Source organism: Lampetra planeri, chromosome 3 (genome assembly GCF_965212315.1).
Source record: "Lampetra planeri chromosome 3, kcLamPlan1.2.h2, whole genome shotgun sequence".
Taxonomy (NCBI): Eukaryota; Metazoa; Chordata; class Hyperoartia; order Petromyzontiformes; family Petromyzontidae; genus Lampetra; species Lampetra planeri.
The window spans coordinates 12,528,769-12,548,734 of record NC_136109.1 but is presented as its reverse complement, the minus strand read 5'-3'; the positions used below and the strand labels follow the sequence as shown (position 1 = coordinate 12,548,734).

Genomic DNA, 19,966 nt, shown 5'->3' with positions numbered 1-19,966 from the left:
TAGGTGTCTATTTAATGTTTGAACTTAACACCTGTCTTTATTAAAGCCTCTCTTCAATCAAAATTTAACACTATTTTAGTCACATCTGATTACATTTCAGCACAAGTTGAGAATGATTTCCACATTTGGCACGAGGATTGAAACACTTGGAAGTGCTGCAGGTGATTTTGCAGCTCGTAGAATTCCTACCCCGAACACGAAACTAAAGTATCGTAAAACCATCATTCGTGACCTACCTGACAGGCAATTTAAACGCATTGTGCTTCAGCATGAATGACCAAGGCTGAGGAAATCATAGCAATGTATCTGTAAGATGTTTTTGGTTTCCGGAAACTTCTTCAGGAGCCGAATTCAGTTCCACATCGTGGCTGAACAACATGGTTCCAATCGTCGATACCTGAGACTGGAAACCATAAGGAAAATTATTCACAGTTCAATATGCTCAAGGCTTTAAAGGCCTCAACACAAATGTGCTATGTAATTTGGTTCCATGCATTGTTTATACTATAAATTAATAAGAATGTAATCATATGCATATCGTATGCGCTCCATAACTAATCTCACATTGTGCCGAGTCTGAAAACACTAGAGGTTTAAATTCTGGAAAGGCCAAGTGGCACTGGTTAGAGCACATTGTGAGCACTGGGTCATTCCAGTCACCTACATACTTTAAACGACATCCACAACTTGGCCAGGGGACAGCCCCAGACACACCAAGACTCCCACACCAGCACCCTTTTCAAAAATGAAACAACCATCAGAATTCAAAAGCACAAGAACAGTTAAGTTGTAAACCAGAATGTGGAACATTTTTTAATCAGTGTATAACAATACACACCCTACACTATTACATACTGTATGTCACTTATACGCAACTCTACACTGGTTGCTCGCCTACACACAACGCTAGCTGTCTGACACTGACGGCGCTGAACTAAGACAGCCAACTATGTCTAGCAGCGGAATTATCAAGTGGAGACGACAGCGGCGATGGCGACGATCTTCAGCAGCAGCGACGACAGGGATCCCACTCCAATCGACAGCCCAGAGCTCCCGCTCTGGGTCCCCTTTAATCCTGTTAGCGTGGCCTCGCTCCGCCCTGGCCACGCCCCCCTTCTGGAACCTACTATCGGGCTCTCGACGTGTCCCTTCCATAACCTGCTGTCAGGGCTGTTACAAGCTGCAGATTCCCTTCCCTACCAACAGCCAGAGATATGCTACTTTAGTGACCAATTCTATGTCACTACAAACGTAATAAATGAGACGGTGCTAAATACATGTATATCAATTAGAAAATTATTCAATTTCCATAATGGACATTTATATTCCAAAGTATTTCTTTAACTTATGGGTGCAGGCATTTGAGATAAAAAGGATCAAGATGGAAACAATTTATACCAAGGTGAATATTTATTAAGATTCATGTTTGCATGGTACACCATAGTTATAAAAGAAAAAACATTTTTACATAGTGGATCATTTTAGAAATGTTTTATTTGAACTGTGAATGCTTTAATGTGCTGTTCTCTTGGAAATTGTCTAATTTATAACTGTTTTTTATTCTATGGAGAAATTACTGAGTGTTCTGGAAATCGACCTGCCCACATCATGGAAACTGACCTGGTCAGCAAGATAAATACAAAGCTGTTCAACTACCCTGAGAAAGAAGAAATATGCTAGAGAACATACACAGGAAGCGTCTTCAACATCACCTGGCCACCAATTACACGGGTTGCACATAATATTGCCATTTCGCTAGTCTTTAATTCTAGATTTGAAGTTTTCGTGACTGCAAGGATTCATACTCTGTTTTTAAATCCTTTATATTAAGTTCGCTTGCTTGCGTGCTTGCTTGCTTGCGTGCTTGCTTGCTTGCTTACGACCGTGCAAATCTTTCGGTCGTTTTTTAACCCACTTCCCGTGATCCAATCGAGCTGACATTTTCCACACAGACTCGTTGTGCGCGACAATTAATGTTCGTGAAAATTTTTTTCCAAAATTTTACACTGTTTAGGGAAAACAAATTCAATATTTAATTACCAATTGCTTAATACTGGCAGACAATCATCTGACCCATAGGTGGCAGCCATCTCAAGCCAGAGGACGAGAAGACTCTAGCCGCCACGCATATAAAGGATTTATAGTGAAAAACTTTGTTTTTACGGGTTTACTTGTTTTTCGGTAAAGTCACGTAGGTACAAAAATTAAAATAAATTAAATCACGACGTTTCGGAGGCAACCACAAGCTTCCGTCTTCAGGTGGACGGAAGCTTTGTGTTGCCTCCGAAATGTCGTGATTTAATTTACTTACATTTTTTACCTACGTGACTTTACCGACAAAAAACAAGGAGTAGCTTGCTAGTCCTCTTCATCCTCCTCCTCCTCGTCGCTGATAATATATCTCTTCTGCTTTTTGTTGGCCTTTTCCTCTTCCTCTGCTTTACGCTTTCCCGATGTTCCCTCTTCCGTACCCTCCTGTGAAACGGTAAGGAACAAAATCATTGTTTTCACCCAACTGTAAAAACACAGCTCTCTCGGCACTTTCAGGGTCATCTTGAGTGAAGCGCACGTGTCAGCCTCGAAACAGGTTTGCGTGTACGCAGTTGTAATTGACATTGGTGATTGATGACGGGAAACATTCACTCGATGACAATGGATAGTTATTATAACCACATTTAACAAAGCACGGGCTCTATTTTATCAATGGTTCATGGTATACGTTTATACTTGCATAATGCACTTTCTATCAGAATAATTATTCATGTGGATCATTGCAGCACTTAAGCATTTTACATTAGTCTCTAAATGTCAGAGAATCAAGTGTTTCACACATTATTATAAATGATCTTCAAAGCTGCTCTTTTGGGATAGCCATAAGAAAGCACTGGTCCTTTCTCCTTCGCAATGTTTCACCTCCCACATTGGAGGCATCTTCAGGCAGTATGATCCAGCTATGGTTTTACTACTGCTTATATACAAGTCCTGGTGGCTTAAGGAATGTGCGATAATGATTGATTCATACTCTTCAATTGTATAGAATACACATCTACACAATAGATTACAAATCAATGATTATCACATTCTTGTGAGTCGCCAGGACTTATACATGCAGTAACAAAACCTCAGCTGGATCATACTGCTTTAAGAGATCTCCAATGTGAGAGGCAAAATGTTTCAGAGGAGAAAGGAGCAGCACTTGCCATGGCTATCCTAACAGAGCAGCTTTTAAGAGCATTTATCAAACATCAAGCCATGAAAACCTACATCAATGTTTTACATTACTTCAAACATACCTTGAAAAAACAAATGTAAAACATTCACATCAAACAGTATAATTAGAAAAATTACATGAAATGGATAACACCGAGTTATGCGATGTCATAGATTATATATTTTCTGTAACAATACAAGGATAATCTGGAGAAATGCTTTAATTATATAGATTTTTGACACGAGACATACAAGCTGTAAGCATGCAAGGCTAACCTCATCACTTTCAATTTTCTTGGCCTTGGCTGCACGAGCATTCTTATCATCTTCAGAGCCCTCATCACTGTCGGATGAGTAAATCCTTGCTCGCTCCTCTGCAATCACATACACGCAATGCAATGTCCTTTAATAACAAAAAGTCCGCGATCCGAAAACTCAAAGGTATGTGGATAGATAAGATTTGGTTCATGGTTGATAATTATAATACGACACTCCTTTTGTTTTATGTTACTCTACATTTACCCACACATGAAATATAACTTGTACAGTAAATGTGTAGTGTCTTCAAAAATCACTCAGACTGACACGTTGTAACAAGTCACCTGCTTACACTTTGACCTATTCTTGCACCAGTCGTAGGCACTCCTAAAGCTATCTGTACGGTCACTTAGATCTAACTATTATTTGGTTCTTTCGGTTAAGTCACGTCTAAAGATAAAATAATAAATTAAATTAAATAATAGAATACGACGTTTCGATTGCAACACAAGCAATCATCATCAGGTACAATGAAATAGCGACACAAAATCCAACCAGAAAACTATAGACAGACATATTAGCAGACAGATATCACCAAGATACATAGAGAGAGCAACACAGGTAACAGAGAGAGGTGGTCGTCTCTGTGGGGTGGCCTTAAATAGACATAGTTTTCTGGTTAGATTCCATGTCGCCACCCCATCACACCCGATGATGACCGCCCGTGTTGCAATCGAAACCGCCCGTGTTGCAATCGAAACGTCGTATTCTTCGAAGTCGAAGAATACGACGTTTCGATTGCAACACGAAACGTCGTATTCTTCGAAGTCGAAGAATACGACGTTTCGATTGCAACACGGGCGGTCATCATCGGGTGTGATGGGGTGGCGACATGGAATCTAACCAGAAAACTATGTCTATTTAAGGCCACCCCACAGAGACGACCACCTCTATCTGTTACCTGTGTTGCCCTCTCTATGTATCTTGGTGATATCTGTCTGCTAATATGTCTGTCTATAGTTTTCTGGTTGGATTCTGTGTCGCTATTTCATTGTACCTGATGATGATTGCTTGTGTTGCAATCGAAACGTCGTATTCTATTATTTAATTTAATTTATTATTTTATCTTTAGACGTGACTTAACCGAAAGAACCAAATAATAATTCCTGCAGTCACGAAAGTTCTAAAATTAAGATTAGATCTAACTACTTCCCACTCGTATCTACGTTACACCTAACTTATCCTGCCCTCGGCAGGTCTGCTCTCAGCGACTCCGCACACAGCGTCTCCGCACACAGTGTCTCCATACACAGCAGCTTCTACAACTCCACTGCTGCACTCACCTACGCTACCTCAGACCCGCTCACCCGTCGCGACCCACCAGAAATCCTCTCGTTCTTCACCAAGCACCCGTCGTTGCCAAAATTGCCGTAGTCATAAACAAAACGTTGAAACGTTGATCAGCACATATAGTGTAGAGCTCGTCGAGAGGAATACATTGCTGTATCGTTCGCCCTCAACAGACATAAAATGACGTCACAACGCAGTTCATGCTTATGGGACCTCAGGGTCCTGCCATAAGGTTCATATGTACAGTATTAGTAATTCGCCATGAGCTGAATTGCCGCACTGAATGGTCCAATTTCAGCATACACGTGGAGCGAGGCCGTACACCACAACCAAAACAATGACTCAGCCTAGTGGTGGCATGCGTGATGAGCGTTAGTACAGACCTGCTGCTTTGGACTTTACTTTGTTTATGCGCTCTGTGCAAGCCAACCCTCTCAGAAATGTCATTTACACCTACATCAAATAGTAATAGAAAGGGACTGAAGCATACATCCCTTAGTCTGCGAGACAAACCCAATATTTTGGATACAATTGATGCAGATGTGTCAATGCATATAGTGTGTGAAGAGTTTGGAAAACAAAACATTTTGGGGCAGGAGGCACTGGGAAGTACCATTGTACATAATTCGGAATATTGGATAATTCGGCAAGGCCAGAGCCCCATAATTGTCTAATTAACAAGGGTTTACTGTATCTGCGTGCAGTATTTTCACTATTTAAATAGTTGTATGCAGTGTATAACGTACTGTAACATTTGACACTGAAATCAAGCATAGCTACTTTTTTTGTCAAGCACATGGTTCCAAATGTCCAGACTGGTACAGCCTTTGGAGCGGTTTTGCTGGTTTTGCCAGATCGGATGTTGGAAGCCGGATAATCGCGCGCTGCGCTGGATAATCGATAATCAGCTGTAGTACATATGCACCGGCCATACATTTCGATGCCAATTATTGTAGATATAGGGCTGCCTGGAATTTATCCCAATGCCGGCCAGATGGAATCGACTATGACCAGAATGGCCAATGGAACGTAAAGCAATGAAACTGTTTATTAAAATGTGCACACACTACTGACCACGCATGTTGCCCTTGAAACGGTTCTTGATAGCAGCTAGGCTTATGGCCTCCTCCCCTTCCTCCTCCTCCTCTTCGAAGCGGTCCGACTCCAGGTAGTTGGAGCTCAGGCCCCGCATGTGTTGCTTTTCGCGCTGCCGCCGCTGCTGAGATTCACGTCGGATCGACGCCCGTAGACGCTCTTCTTCTTTCTGTATCAACACCAGTCAAGAATTTACATTAAGAGTATAAAGATACACCAGCTCATTAGCATTGATCCTTATACGCACAATGCACGCAAAAATATACACGTGTGGGTCACCTTAATCATCTCAGTCCGTTGGGACTCGGGGTCCTTCCCAGCGATGGGCAGAATTCTGATCTTCTGTGTTTTAGAGCAGCGGTCTGCCAGGGACAGCGTCATCTTTCTGTGCGTGGCGCTGTCTGTTGAATGAGGTCTGCGGTGCACAAATACAAATTACACATCAGTATTAAACATCACACCTCATTCAGTTTAACACGTAGGCTTTCGCGACCAATATTATTAATAAAAAGATTTTTGAGTTATTTATAAATGTGTCGCAAACCTCCACCACCCGACACGACCAATCAATACTACACCACACCAACAAGAATGGAGTTTGCAAAGAGTAGGTCCAGAATTGGTCTACATACCACTCGTCACTGATGTTAGCCGTGGCTAATAACCAAACTCGTTAATCCACAATTATACCGCTGTGCGCGAACCACTGTACAAACACACCCACCCTACAGTGCCATTAGATTATTAGACATAGATGTCAAGTTGAACACAAATTTTCTTGTTCAAGCAACCATTGCACCTATCTTCATAAATAAAGAAGTCCTCATCATCAGAACGCGTAAGTGACAAAGGCCGATTGTGCCAACCAATGTCCACGTTCCACTGTATATGAAACCTCGGCGAACCGCAGGGGTTACGTTCCTGAAAAATGCTATGTTGGGCAAAACCGGGTTCGGCAAATCATAGACCTTATGGGAAAAACAGGGTTGCGTTCGTGGGTTGGAAATTGTCTCAGTCTCAATGCTGCCTGTAGGTCACATTTCCTCAAATTAATTCAAGGGTGTCCTTCGACAAGAGAATGGCAATGTAGTTATTCAGGAACTGTTGATGAATTTGCATATTGTATGAGGTTGAGTGCTTTTTATATATAATGCATGATAACATACTTAATGTAGATTCACACCTCTGTGAAGAGTGGTAATTAAACAGTTCATACCGGAAGGTGAGTTTGGTCCGGAAGACTGCCTGCCCCTGCAGCCCAGTGCCCTGGCGAATGAAGAGATGGTTGTGGTCGCCTTGCAACGGGGCCTTGTGGACATCAAACACCTCATTTCCCAGATGCAGTGACATGCTGTTCACAACAGTGGATATTACACAGTTAAGCAGCAGACCATTATCCACATAACACAGATAAGTACTGAATCTCGTAATCAAATCCTTGACAAAAATGCTGAAAATCTGATTCTAAATAAAGAAAACCAAATAATATAAATGGCAATAAATTAACCATTGGATACCTAATTAATTTTTAAACCTCTGCTATAGTAGGACTAATAAATTATAATGAAATAAATGTCACACGCAAAGTAATTAGAGTAAGACCTCGGTTTATGACGGGGATGCGTTCCTGAAAAGTGCGACGAATATCAAAATGACGTAAATCAAAGCAATTTACAGGTAGATGGAGACGAAGGCTGAGGTCACAGATACGAGAAAATTTCACATCTAGGCCTGATTTAAAAATAGTTTTCTTTAACCTGAAAAATTAGAGCACATCCGTAAAGTATAGATAAGTGACTGGGCATAAGAATGTTAATCGATGCCAATTTCCCAAGTAAAGTTTGTTTACAAAAGTGGGAACATAGATTTAAACTGTATGAATAAATGGAACAAGGCTAGTTTAGTAAGGATGGGGCTGCTCTATGGCAGTCATCTCGGAAGACAAGTATAAGCAGTGTGACGTTTGTGCGGATCCAGTACCTGCCATCGGACCAGCGGATGAAGCGTGCATTACTTTCCTTCACCTCGTTTCCATCATCATCCCGTATCGTACGCCACCTTATTGTGTTTTCAACCTGTGGTATAAGAAATGAGGCACTCCGAAATGCAGATCATGTTTATAATTTCTTAATTTAACTAATTTAACTCTCATTCCACTATGGGCATGGCATGTGAATGGAGTAATTTAGCCTGGTATGGGCAGGATGTGGGTTCGATCCAGACCCTGATGCCTGTATATTTGTAGTCTGCATATAAATGCATATTAAGAAACATGCATTATATGTATTTGACAACTCTAAATTCCCACATATGAGGAGCCAGTTCGTTGAACTACCATGTGTGGCCAGGTCATCTCTGAAAAATAATAACTCAGAAGAATCTACCTGATCAAATAAAAAAAATGTAGTCTACAATAAATCCTATGTGACGGATCTTACACAAAGTTCAAGTAATAAAAGATGGGTGCCAGATGCAAAATAGATCCACAAATATTGTTTAATCACCTCAATAGTTCCCCTGCTACAGTGTTTACAGCTTCACAGATGATGAAAGTATCATGTCACGCATGTGATAGGTCCAAGGTAAAGAAACAAAATCAGTATAGTGGTATTCATTAAGTTTCTCCCATTGGAGGAAAGTACTGATTTCGGTCATGCACACACACACATATTTTCCTCTGTATCCCTATCTCCTCTTCAAGCAAGCCTCGCATACTTGAAAATCATGAGATTTGTATGTAGAGCTACAGGTTCAATGATATAGGCTCACCCAAATTAATTTAAGAATATCGTTATGGCATTAGGTATAATTGTGCAACAGGAAAAACCTTTCGCATGAATGAAATTGGTCAAACTAATTTTTTTTAAATTTTTAGTTTATTGTGACGAAGAACAAATAACAAACTAGATTAACGATCAAAACACCATTTACCTTCAATTTCAATCTCGTGCGTCCCTCTTCGTCCATTGTCTCATCATCTTCGAACTCATCTTCATAATATTGGGGATCAAATGGCCTGTTGAAAGGGATAAACATTAAATACACTGAGACCTGCATGCAATATGTACGCCATGGTGGAAAGATGTTAATTACGTCGCCTGGTATACAGGAGGTCGTGGGTTTGATCCAGACCCTGACGCCTGCTGTATATTTGAAGTTTACATATTCTCCTCGTAGTCGGGTGGATTTTTCTCCAGGTCCTCCGGTTTTTTCCTCCATATTTAGAAACGCGTTTAGAGTATTTAGCTGGTATAAACTGACCACGTGATAAGCCACTTTGTTGAGCTATCACAGGTCACTTCTGAAAAACAGCAATGTAGCTCAGTGGGCCTTACCTGGTAAAATAAATCTTTTTTTTAAGTTTAGTTTTTAATGGAGCATATGCTGTCCAGCAAGTACATTTCCATCAAATGTTTAGGTCATAAAAATGTAAAATACATGTTACAGTCATGAGAATGCACACATAAGAAATTATGTCCTGGATCCACCTAATATGATCCAAGGCAAAGTGCTGGAATTAAAAAACTAAATAAATAATGTATTCATGTTTAAGACAGCAGTACTGTCTGTGTTACTGTACGGGTCAAAGAGCTATACCAAATACATGATAAAAATAACTCCTTTATTTTCATACAAGGATGGGGTAAGTAATTTAGATGTACATTGAGAACATGGGGGAAGGAAACATGCATAGGTAAATAGAAAGTGTATGTTACGATGCATAGGGAACATGTGCAACAATGCAACGAGCTGATTTTCAAGTGAGGTATTATCAAGAAAAGACCTTGAGTTAAATGGTAGGATACTCTAGGATCGAACATTAAGGTTCAATGTTAACTGTGTATCAGTTTCAGGTTCTAGTAAAAGGGAGCGACGGGTGAGGCGTGGTGGATTAAACAGAATTATGATGCATTTGTGATGTTGGGTGCAGCTACTGACAGTTAACATGGAGACTAGTTAATTGAATTTTCATGAAACTCAATTCACATTAAAGAGGACTTCATGCCTTGATGGAGTAAAGTGCTAAATGCAATGAATACATTATTCAGAGGTTGTGAAGGATGCTTGGAATTTCATGGCAGGATAATTTAATTTCGAAGCCCAAGACAGAACGTGGTAGAAAAACATTGCAGACATAATGAAGAAAGGGAGATTACAACGATATATTTGTGGAATGGAGGGTTGGTTACCAAGGTAAAGACTCCGGGAGCCAGAGGATAGGCTACTGCAAGGGAGAATCTCGTAATTTTAGCAACATATGCAACCATTGCAACATTTCTCTCAAGGGTGAAATATTGTAATGGTTTTTTGGCAACATGTGTTGCGTGGCATCCATGGCATTACATAACTTCCTTGGTTCTGCCATGTGAAGAAAAAATATAAATATCCCTGTATATTGTAAATTTGACTAAAATTAGAACTTTGCAAAGTATATAAGTGCACGTTTCGCTAAAAATAGATGGCATCTAATGATTTAGGTTCAAACATTACTTTGCATCCAAAAAATAATTTAGTGAAATGTTTAACATGGTAATTTTAAATGAAGTGTTACCTCCTTGCCTATTCTTATTTCATAACATACTGCCTCAATACCATGGATGCCACGAAGTCATATTTAGGCTACCTACATAAAATATTTTAAGTAAAAATATTATCTACCCAAACATATTCAGAGATTAGCCTTCAGAGTAGATGCACTAGCTACATCATCACCAAGGCAGAACATTTTCGGAAGAAATAAATGCGACTTCGAATTAGTGCCAAACATAATTTAATAGCATGTCAATGATTGCTCGACGAGACAACATAACAGCAAGGCCCCAAGAAATCACGCACCTTGTTTCCACGCTGAGGAAGTTGGGAAGCTTGACAAAGTATAGCTCGTTGCCAAGGTCTGTGTTCACTTTGGGGATCTCTACCTCGATGCGAGTCTCTGGAGGAGGTGCCTCAGTTGGCTCTTGTTCACCATCTTCTCCATCCTACACACCAGCAGAAAGTGTGTAACACGTAGGTAGCACACACGAAACACACATGCAACCCTATTTCACATAAACACATAATAATGTATATGTAGTGACATAGCTGGATGTCAACATGCTGGGTGCAGTGCCAGCCCTAGAGGGGCCCGGTGAACGCCGAATATAATAGCGCTAGATGGCACCATGCTTTGCGTGCAGTTCCGCCCCGACAAGACAGAGTGTGTGGGTGCCGGCTGAAGGATGAGGTTACGTGAGGCTATGGCACTCTGGTTGACCTGGGAAGACACGTGACCAGTTAAGTTGACAAAGGGGCCCCAAGAGGGGGCTAGGGGTGGTCACGTGATTGGGACCCAGATCCTTCCCGAGGATTCTGGAAGATGGACGTGGCCAAGGGCGGAGCCGGCCATGCCACAGAGAATATATGCCGGGTCCCCGGGAGGGACCAGGGTTGTTGTTCATCCTGGAAGAACCCTTCATCAACGATCTCTGTTCAACGAGTCTCCAACACGTGGACCCGGGCCGAAGCTGTTGGTCCCGGTCCGTAGTAGCAATTTCGTTGTAATTAGTGTAGTTAACCTGGTGGTCACGACTATAGGTTGTTATTCTGTTAAGGGGAAAGTTACCCCGTGTGTTGGAACTGAATAAATGTGTTGCCTCCAGGTCGACGTCTGCGACTTAGTTGAACCCATTACATATGTAGTTTTAACTTAAATGTTTTTACTTTAAAATGTAATACTTTATATTTCAGAAAAATAAATCTCACATTTTGTTTAATTAAAACAACGGTAGAAAGTTGATAAATAATTCAACTATACACTGATCTGCAGGAAATAAGACAAATGCAGATTGTACATACCAGGAGCACACAGTGAGGAACACAAATACATCAGAAATTTGTGTTCTACCTTAAGACATCATTTGCAATAACGATTTCACCACAACTTTGCCATAAGTTGGCTCGGAGACAACTGTATTACACCGAATTTGCAGTTTTTGTTACTCACCAGTGGCCGACCAGGTGTAGCAGGCTTTCTTTCCTCATCGCTGTCTGACGAGATGTCATCCGCATCACCAAACAGGGTGTCCACTGTGGCTTTCTTATCTGAGGCAGGAGATGGGTGTTCAACAAGTACAGAAACATAATGTTGTGCACTGCAGTTCAATGGACAAGTATAATAATTAATATTTAACACTAACACGCAAGACACTTAAATGTATGAGAAACACTGCTTTTCCACATATATGCAAGCCCTAATATATGCTAAAGTATGGAAATCTATATATATAAAATCGCAAATCTGTCTGTCTGTCTGTGTGTCTGTGTGTCGCCGGACCATACGCAGTTTCATTGGACGGCGGTTGCCCCTGGCAACGGGTAGCGACGCATTCGCTGCCGGGTGGACGCCATTTTTAATTCCCGTTAAAAATATGCGCACGCATTTGTGGTATAAACTCGATATACCCAGCGTTGCCCGGGGGGGAAATACATTTAAAATCTTATGAAAACTTTCAAACATTACATACCAATGAAAAAAACAACTGTGTAATTACTTTTAAACCCGACGCGCCAAGAATCGATTCTCTGAATCGCGCAAAAGAATCGAAGGTTGTAGATTCCTTTAGATTCGGACGATTCCCGTTTACTATAAGTTGCTTAAAGTCGATATAAACTGCTACGAACGGGAAATATCCGGCGTTGACCGGGGCAAAAATGTAATTAAAAACTCCTGAAAAAATTAAAAAATAAAATAACAATGAAAATGAAACTCTATCATTCAAAATGTAAACCCCCAACATGCCAGGAATCGATTCTTTGAATCGCACAAAGGACTAATCGAAGATTGTAAATTACTTTAGGATCATGCTTCCTGTTTAATATAAGTTGCTTCTAGAGTTGATATAAACTGCTACGAATGGGAAATATCCGGCGTTGACTGGGGCAAACATATAATGGTGAGGGCGGTTGTGAGTGGCGATTGTGAGTGGTGATTAGTGAGTGGTGAGGGGAGGTTGAGTGGTGAGGGTGAGTGGTGAGGGTGAGTGGTGAGGGTGAGTGTTGAGGGTGAGTGGTGAGTGGTGAGGGTGTGATTGGTGAGGATGAGTCGTGAGGGAGAGTGGTGAGGGAGAGTGGTGAGGGTGAGTGGTGAGGGTGAGTGTTGAGGGTGAGTGGTGATTGGTGAGCGTGTCATTGGTGAGGATGAGTGGTGAGGGAGAGTGGTGAGGGAGAGTGGTGAGGGTGAATGGTGAGGGTGAGTGGTGAGTGGTGAGGGTGAGTGTTGAGGGTGAGTGGTGAGTGGTGATTGGTGAGGGTGTGATTGGTGAGGATGAGTGGTGAGGGAGAGTGGTGAGGGAGAGTGGTCAGGGTGAATGGTGAGGGTGAGTGGTGAGGGTGAGTGTTGAGGGTGAGTGGTGATTGGTGAGGGTGTGATTGGTGAGGATGAGTGGTGAGGGAGAGTGGTGAGGGAGAGTGGTGAGGGTGTGATTGGTGAGGATGAGTGGTGAGGGAGAGTGGTGAGGGTGAATGGTGAGGGTGAGTGGTGAGTGGTGAGGGTGAGTGTTGAGGGTCAGTGGTGAGTGGTGATTGGTGAGGGTGTGATTGGTGAGGATGAGTGGTGAGGGAGAGTGGTGAGGGAGAGTGGTGAGGGTGAATGGTGAGGGTGAGTGGTGAATGGTGAGGGTGTGTATATATGTAAGGTTATTAAGAAATATATTTTTCACCCGGGCAACGCCGGGTACTTATGCTAGTGTTTAAATAAAGGTATCTCCATACTCAATGAGTCTGAGAAAATGTTTGCAGTTCAAAGCGTTTTTTTTAGAAAGTCCACATTATACTGGTAGGAACGAAGTGGACCAGACCACCAATAGATTAATGTGTCCGTCCGTCCGTCCGTCCGTCCGCGTCCATCCGTCCGCGTTTGTCCGTCCGTCCGCGTCCGTCCGTCCGTGTATCAACATCGCCCCCTACTGCAAACACTTGGCATGACCCTGTCCGACAAGATGGCCGCCCGCTCCCCCTGCGATCTGTGAATTAAACAAGATGGCCGTCGCTTCCGGCGCATCACGGCAAAACTTTAAACTTCACTTCAAAATTACTTTACTGAAACGCAGCACGTTTATTTAAAAAATTACTTTACTGAAACGCAGCACGTTTTTTTAACACAGAGACAAGAAACATTTATTAACACAGAGACGAGATACATTTAATCGCCTTATTTGTGCACGAAAAGCACGGCGCGAGGCCTAGTGCGGCAGGCTTCGCGAGGCCTAGTGCGGCAGGCTTCGCGAGGCCTAGTGCAGAAGGTGGTGGTGGGGGGTGGTGGGGGGTGGTGGTGGGGGGTGGGAGGGCTGGTGGGAGGGGTGGTGTTGAGGGTGGTGTTGGGGGGTCTTTAAATCTCACAGCGTTTCTTGTCAAAACAAACACTTTTAATTAACGTTACACTAGAATACAGTAATTTTTTCTTTAACTCCTCTATACCCGGTCGATATCCCTGTACCGGTACTAAGTATTATTCCTACCAGCCCACCCCGCAGGGTCCTGTTTCACAGGATAATTTAACTGTAAACAGCTATTAAGCAAGCTGAAACTGTCATTTATCTACGGGAGGAGTAATGCATGTAAACATCAGTTCAATTACCAACCGCAAGAAAAAAAAATCCTGTTAAAACATGAGATGTGAAATCCTTATTAAACTCTAACATGAACACAATGATAACCAAACAAACGGCATGAGTGCAGTACATGGCAAACTTAATTAACTTCTCAAAAGATGTGTACACGTGAATATTGGAACAGAGCTGTTCATAAGTATAACCCGTAAAAACAAAGTTTTTCACTATAAATCCTTTATATGCGTGGCAGCGAACTTAATATAAAGGATTTAAAAATATATTCGCCTGTGGAGGACGCGGGGATCGATCCCGCGACCTTTGGCATGGGAAGCGAGGGCGCTACCAACTGCGCTACTCCGCCACGGCCTGTGGAGGGGTTACGCTCTGGGCTCTTATACTGTGACGTTCAGCCAAAGCGATGAATGAGTTCTATTTGAATATATGTAAAATATATTTTTTGTGCCTAAAAAGTGTAAAATTTTGGGAATTTTTTTTCACGAACATTAATTGTCTGTCACAACGAGTCTGTGTGGAAAATGTCAGCTCGATTGGATCACGGGAAGTGGGTTAAAAAACGAGCGAAAGATTTGCACGGTCCTAAGCAAGCACGCAAGCACGCAAGCAAGCAAGCAAGCGAACTTAATATAAAGGATTTAAAAATATATTCGCCTGTGGAGGACGCGGGGATCGATCCCGCGACCTTTGGCATGGGAAGCGAGGGCGCTACCAACTGCGCTACTCCGCCACGGCCTGTGGAGGGATTACGCTCTGGGCTCTTACACTCTGACGTTCAGCCAAAGCCATGAATGCGTTCTATTTGAATATATGTAAAATACATTTTTTTTGCCTAAAAAGTGTAAAATTTTGGGAATTTTTTTTCACGAACATTAATTGTCTGTCACAACGAGTCTGTGTGGAAAATGTCAGCTCGATTGGATCACGGGAAGTGGGTTAAAAAACGAGCGAAAGATTTGCACGGTCCTAAGCAAGCACGCAAGCACGCAAGCAAGCAAGCAAGCGAACTTAATATAAAGGATTTAAAAATATATTCGCCTGTGGAGGACGCGGGGATCGATCCCGCGACCTTTGGCATGGGAAGCGAGGGCGCTACCAACTGCGCTACTCCGCCACGGCCTGTGGAGGGATTACGCTCTGGGCTCTTACACTCACACGTTCAGCCAAAGCCATGAATGCGTTCTATTTGAATATATGTAAAATACATTTTTTTTGCCTAAAAAGTGTAAAATTTTGGGAATTTTTTTTCACGAACAATAATTGTCTGGCACAACGAGTCTGTGTGGAAAATGTCAGCTCGATTGGATCACGGGAAGTGGGTTAAAAAACGACCGAAAGATTTGCACGGTCCTAAGCAAGCAAGCAAGCACGCAAGCAAGCAAGCAAGCACGCAAACTTAATATAAAGGATTTAAAAAGACAATGCTGAAACTGTGCTTTATTAGCCATGTTACAATGGCTTGGGTTCTACCTTATTCATCAGCAGACATGATCAATCTGTGATGCAACAATTTACCCAGCACCTGGATGAGTGGACTATCTCCATGGTAAACGTACTTTCAGATGCATTTCTGCCCTTGAATTCCATGTCGTTATTCTCGAGAGACATGTCTTGCCAAAACCCACTTACTTTTCTTATTTTTCTCTCTCTCTCTCAATGTCATTCCGAGCATATCTCCATACTTTTTCATGCCCCTTTAAGATTTTATTATATTTTCCTCATTAATGTCCACATTTCGGATCCATATTTCACAAGTAAAATGCACCGAATCAACAGTTTCTTCTTTGGTCACTTGATACGTTGCTTCGCACTATTAAGTTCAGCTTATAAAATAACTTTTATCAGCTCTGTCCACCTCCCTTTTTCATCATTTTGATTCCAGTACACTTCAATAACTGTCCTAGGTACACGTTATTATTTTCCAGTTTAATCCTTCCAAACAATATCTAATTATCATGATCTTTATTTTCCTCAAATTATTCATGAGCACAACTTTGCAGTTGTCTTTATTGATATTTTCAACTTTTAACACACATTATTTGCTCGCTCCCAAAGGGAAACCACAGACAAGCCGGAGGCAGTAGTTTCTAAAGTTTTGTGTAGTTAATTTTCTCTAATGCCTTACCAGTGGATGTGTTCTACTCCACTCCTTAAAATATGATGTACTCAATGCTAGTGGCCAATGTGGTGACATCGAGATGTTTAGGAATGTACCTGCTGCTGTGTCAGAGTCGCTGTCAGAGCCGGAGTGCGTGGCCACGGTCCTCCTGGGCTTCCGTCCAATTTCATCTTCACTGTCACTACCACGCGCTGAGTGTTGCTCTGTATCTGCAAGTATGTGCGCATATGTACACAGGTGTATATATACAAGTCAAATAATATCGAGCAAGGTCGTAATTCGGTTGATATCACAATGCTAACAGCGTTATTATTTTCCATACCATGTGTGCTTTATTTAGGGCAAGCGGAGACAATGTAAAATTTGATAGAATGGGCACTGAGGGTATGAAACGTCCTCCAAATATTGTACAGTACTTTATAACTTGCTAATGAAATAAGTGTCTAAAAGCTGTGTCATGAAAAAGCTTCACAATTATATTTAACCACGTCATTACATTTTAATATTTGATGTTAAACTAAATGTTATTACATTATGAATTACATATTGTTTAGCAACAATTCGATTTTAAATATCCTCATTACGGTAATATGCATGGGTATATAAAGCATGGCTTTAAAGGCCAATAACTGTGAATATAGTAAGAATGTTAAACAGTTTTCAGTTAAAATCCTAAGAAACATATCACTCCATCAATAAGTCGTGGTGGCCAGTTTACCAGATATACGCCGACTGTCTTCATGTTCATTGTCAGAATGAGCCCTCTCCTCGTCAGACTCCTGGGCTTTCTCATCCTCCCCTGCAGAGCGGGGGCTCGCGTGCTCCCTGTCCGAGCCCTCGGCTGCTGATCTGGGGCTTGAGGGACCCCACAGGTCGCCCTCATCCACATCTGTATTCTGGCCCCCCTCACTGTGCCTGTCCTCCACATCCGAGGGACGGCCGTCCTCAGAGCGGCCGCTCTGTGGTTCTTCTGCATCAGAATGGTGGCCCTCGGACACGCTGTGCTGCTCCTCTGCGTCCGAGTGGTGGGTTTCCGAGCCGCTGTGATGCTCCTCCGCATCAGATTGATGGGCCTCGGAGCCGCTGTGGTGCTCCTCCACGTCTGAGTGGTGGCCCTCCGATCCACTGCGGTGCTCCTCCACGTCCGAGTGGTGGGCCTCTGAGCCACTGTGGTGGTCCTCTGCATCAGAGTGGTAATTGTCATCATTGTGTGCAGACGCGACTGACGCGGCTGACACGGCAGAGTGCTCGGAGTGGTTGTCACTGTGCCGGGAGGCAGCGTCTTCGTCACTGTCATCACCAAACAGCTCCTTGTTGCTGGGCTGGGCTGCTTGCCTCTCATCATCCTCGTCGTCTTCCTCCTCTTCACCAGCACCCTCCCGCTCACTCCCGCTCGCTGATCTCCCGCTCAGAGACTCCGCCCGTTCATGCTGTTGCTGCTGCTGCTGCTCATGCTCAGACTCCGAATCGGAGCCAAATACTAGGAGGGCATAAACAAAAACGAGTGACAGATGCTCGTGTTAATTATTTGTCATGTTTTTTTATGATTACATTCAAATTATTCACGTACTACAACTCTACTTGGCTATAATTATGGGAAGAAACATGCTACTTATAATTGTTAACTGCGATCATATCGCATGATGGTGATAAAGTTATATTTGTGTGTACAGCTCATCAACGATTATCCGGCGCGCGATTATCCCAGCTGCTTCCAACATTATCCGGCGGTCCTGGACCGATCCGGTGAAATCGGCACTACGTGTGTGGTAAAACAAGTAGCTATGCTTGATTTCACTGTCAAATACATTATACACTACATAACTGAAACAATGAAAATAATGCACGTATGTTTTCATGACTAATGACTACAGTAATACAAAAATGAAAATATAGAATGCGATCTGGCGTTCGCCGGAGCACCGGTCTAAAGGCTGCAGCAGTCCTGCGATCGTCAAACACACAAAGTTGTTGAAACAAGAGCGTCGTAATTCTAGATTTGAAGTTTTCTTTTTTTAACCTACGTGACTTTACCGAAAAAACCCAAGAGTAAAGAGCGTAGTAGTACATACATCATTACATGCAGTCTTGGAGTGGTACGGTACAAGTCACTTTTACCGGATATTTTTCTCTATTTACGTATATTTAATGTTATTCAAGAATGTGCAAAAGTAATCTATTTTAAATAACTTTGTGATTATCAGGCGTTTGTGTAAATTCCGGCGCCCCCTTCCCCACGAATAACTGATGACCTCCTGAACTCGTGTCCAGCGGTTATAGCGCTCCCCACCGACCCGAGTTCGAATTCCGCTCACGGCCAACACCGGTGATGATTATCTGAAGCGGTCCTTGGCCCTCCCCCAGGGAGACTCGGCCTCAAACGAGTACCCGGTGCGATGTGTAGTAAAACGTCGCCACGAGGGAGACAAAGGCGGTCGGGCGTGGTGCTGGCGTCTTGTGTGCCCGTGCCGGCCTTCATAGGCACTTGCCCCAACAGTCTATTAAAGATACCCGGGTGGGTGGGTGGGTCTTTGTCTTGTTTAGGACTATTTATTGTTCATCTCGAGGAGATTGTTTACATCTAGGACATTGTTTATTGTTTATCTCGAACACTGCTCCACGCGTCCCGCGAGGCCTGTCCGAGCACGGGCCCCGAACCCCGCCTTGCCTAGCCGCGCTACCGGGAGAAGCGCGGGTTCCCCGGCCGCGCGTCGCGATCCGAGGCGGGGGGGGGGGGGTCGGAGGGGGTCGGATGGGGTGGGGAGTCGTGGTGGTCACCATGGGACGCGCGCTCCGCCTCGCTGTCGTCGTCGCTGCCGAAGAGGCCGTGCATGTCCGCCATGGCGAGCCGTGCTCGTGCGACGCGCGGTGGGGAGGTTGTCGAGGCGGGAGCTTTCAGTGGTCTAGGCCACAGCGGCGCGGGATGAACGTCGCAGTACGCGACTCCTCGATTCTATGGCGATCGATTCTCGTGCGTCGACTACGGCTGCATCAATTACCGTAGTCGATCCATTATACTGGTAGGAGCCTCCTGGTTACACCAGCCCACAGGAGATTATTGTGTCTGTCGTGCAGGGAGGGGAGAGTGGGGAGGGGCTGGGTGGGGAGGGTGGGGCTGGGAGGGGAGAGTGGGGAGGGGCTGGGAGGGGCTGGGTGGGGCTGGGTGGGGAGGGTGGAGCTGGGTGGGGCTGGGTGGGGAGGGGCTGGGTGGGGAGGGACACTGGGGTTACAAATTAAGATTGGACACTGGGGTATTGCATGTCAGGGATTACATCCTTCACAGATAGGATCAGATCACATATTTGATGTACTGTATTGAATCGAACCTGGA

The 19,966-nt window shown here is 43.3% G+C and overlaps 1 protein-coding gene across 2 annotated transcripts; it reads right to left on the bottom strand.

Annotated features, from left to right (window-relative positions):
- Nucleotides 1–2,266: 2,266 nt before the first annotated feature.
- On the bottom strand, nucleotides 2,267–19,608 carry LEO1 (LEO1 component of Paf1/RNA polymerase II complex). Of its 2 annotated transcripts, none has more exons than XM_078620947.1 (12): nucleotides 19,414–19,608; nucleotides 17,354–18,115; nucleotides 16,731–16,844; nucleotides 11,897–11,994; nucleotides 10,750–10,892; nucleotides 8,845–8,929; nucleotides 7,894–7,988; nucleotides 7,130–7,264; nucleotides 6,193–6,328; nucleotides 5,893–6,082; nucleotides 3,487–3,584; nucleotides 2,267–2,475 (listed from the first exon to the last, which is right to left on the bottom strand). In XM_078620947.1, the coding sequence occupies exons 1-12, from the start codon at nucleotides 19,475–19,477 to the stop codon at nucleotides 2,359–2,361; spliced, it is 2,037 nt and encodes a 678-aa protein (XP_078477073.1). In that variant the 5' UTR covers nucleotides 19,478–19,608; the 3' UTR covers nucleotides 2,267–2,358. The 2 variants fall into 2 exon arrangements, with proteins under 2 accessions (XP_078477073.1, XP_078477081.1); XM_078620955.1 differs by having other exon boundaries at nucleotides 16,731–16,838.
- Nucleotides 19,609–19,966: the final 358 nt, after the last annotated feature.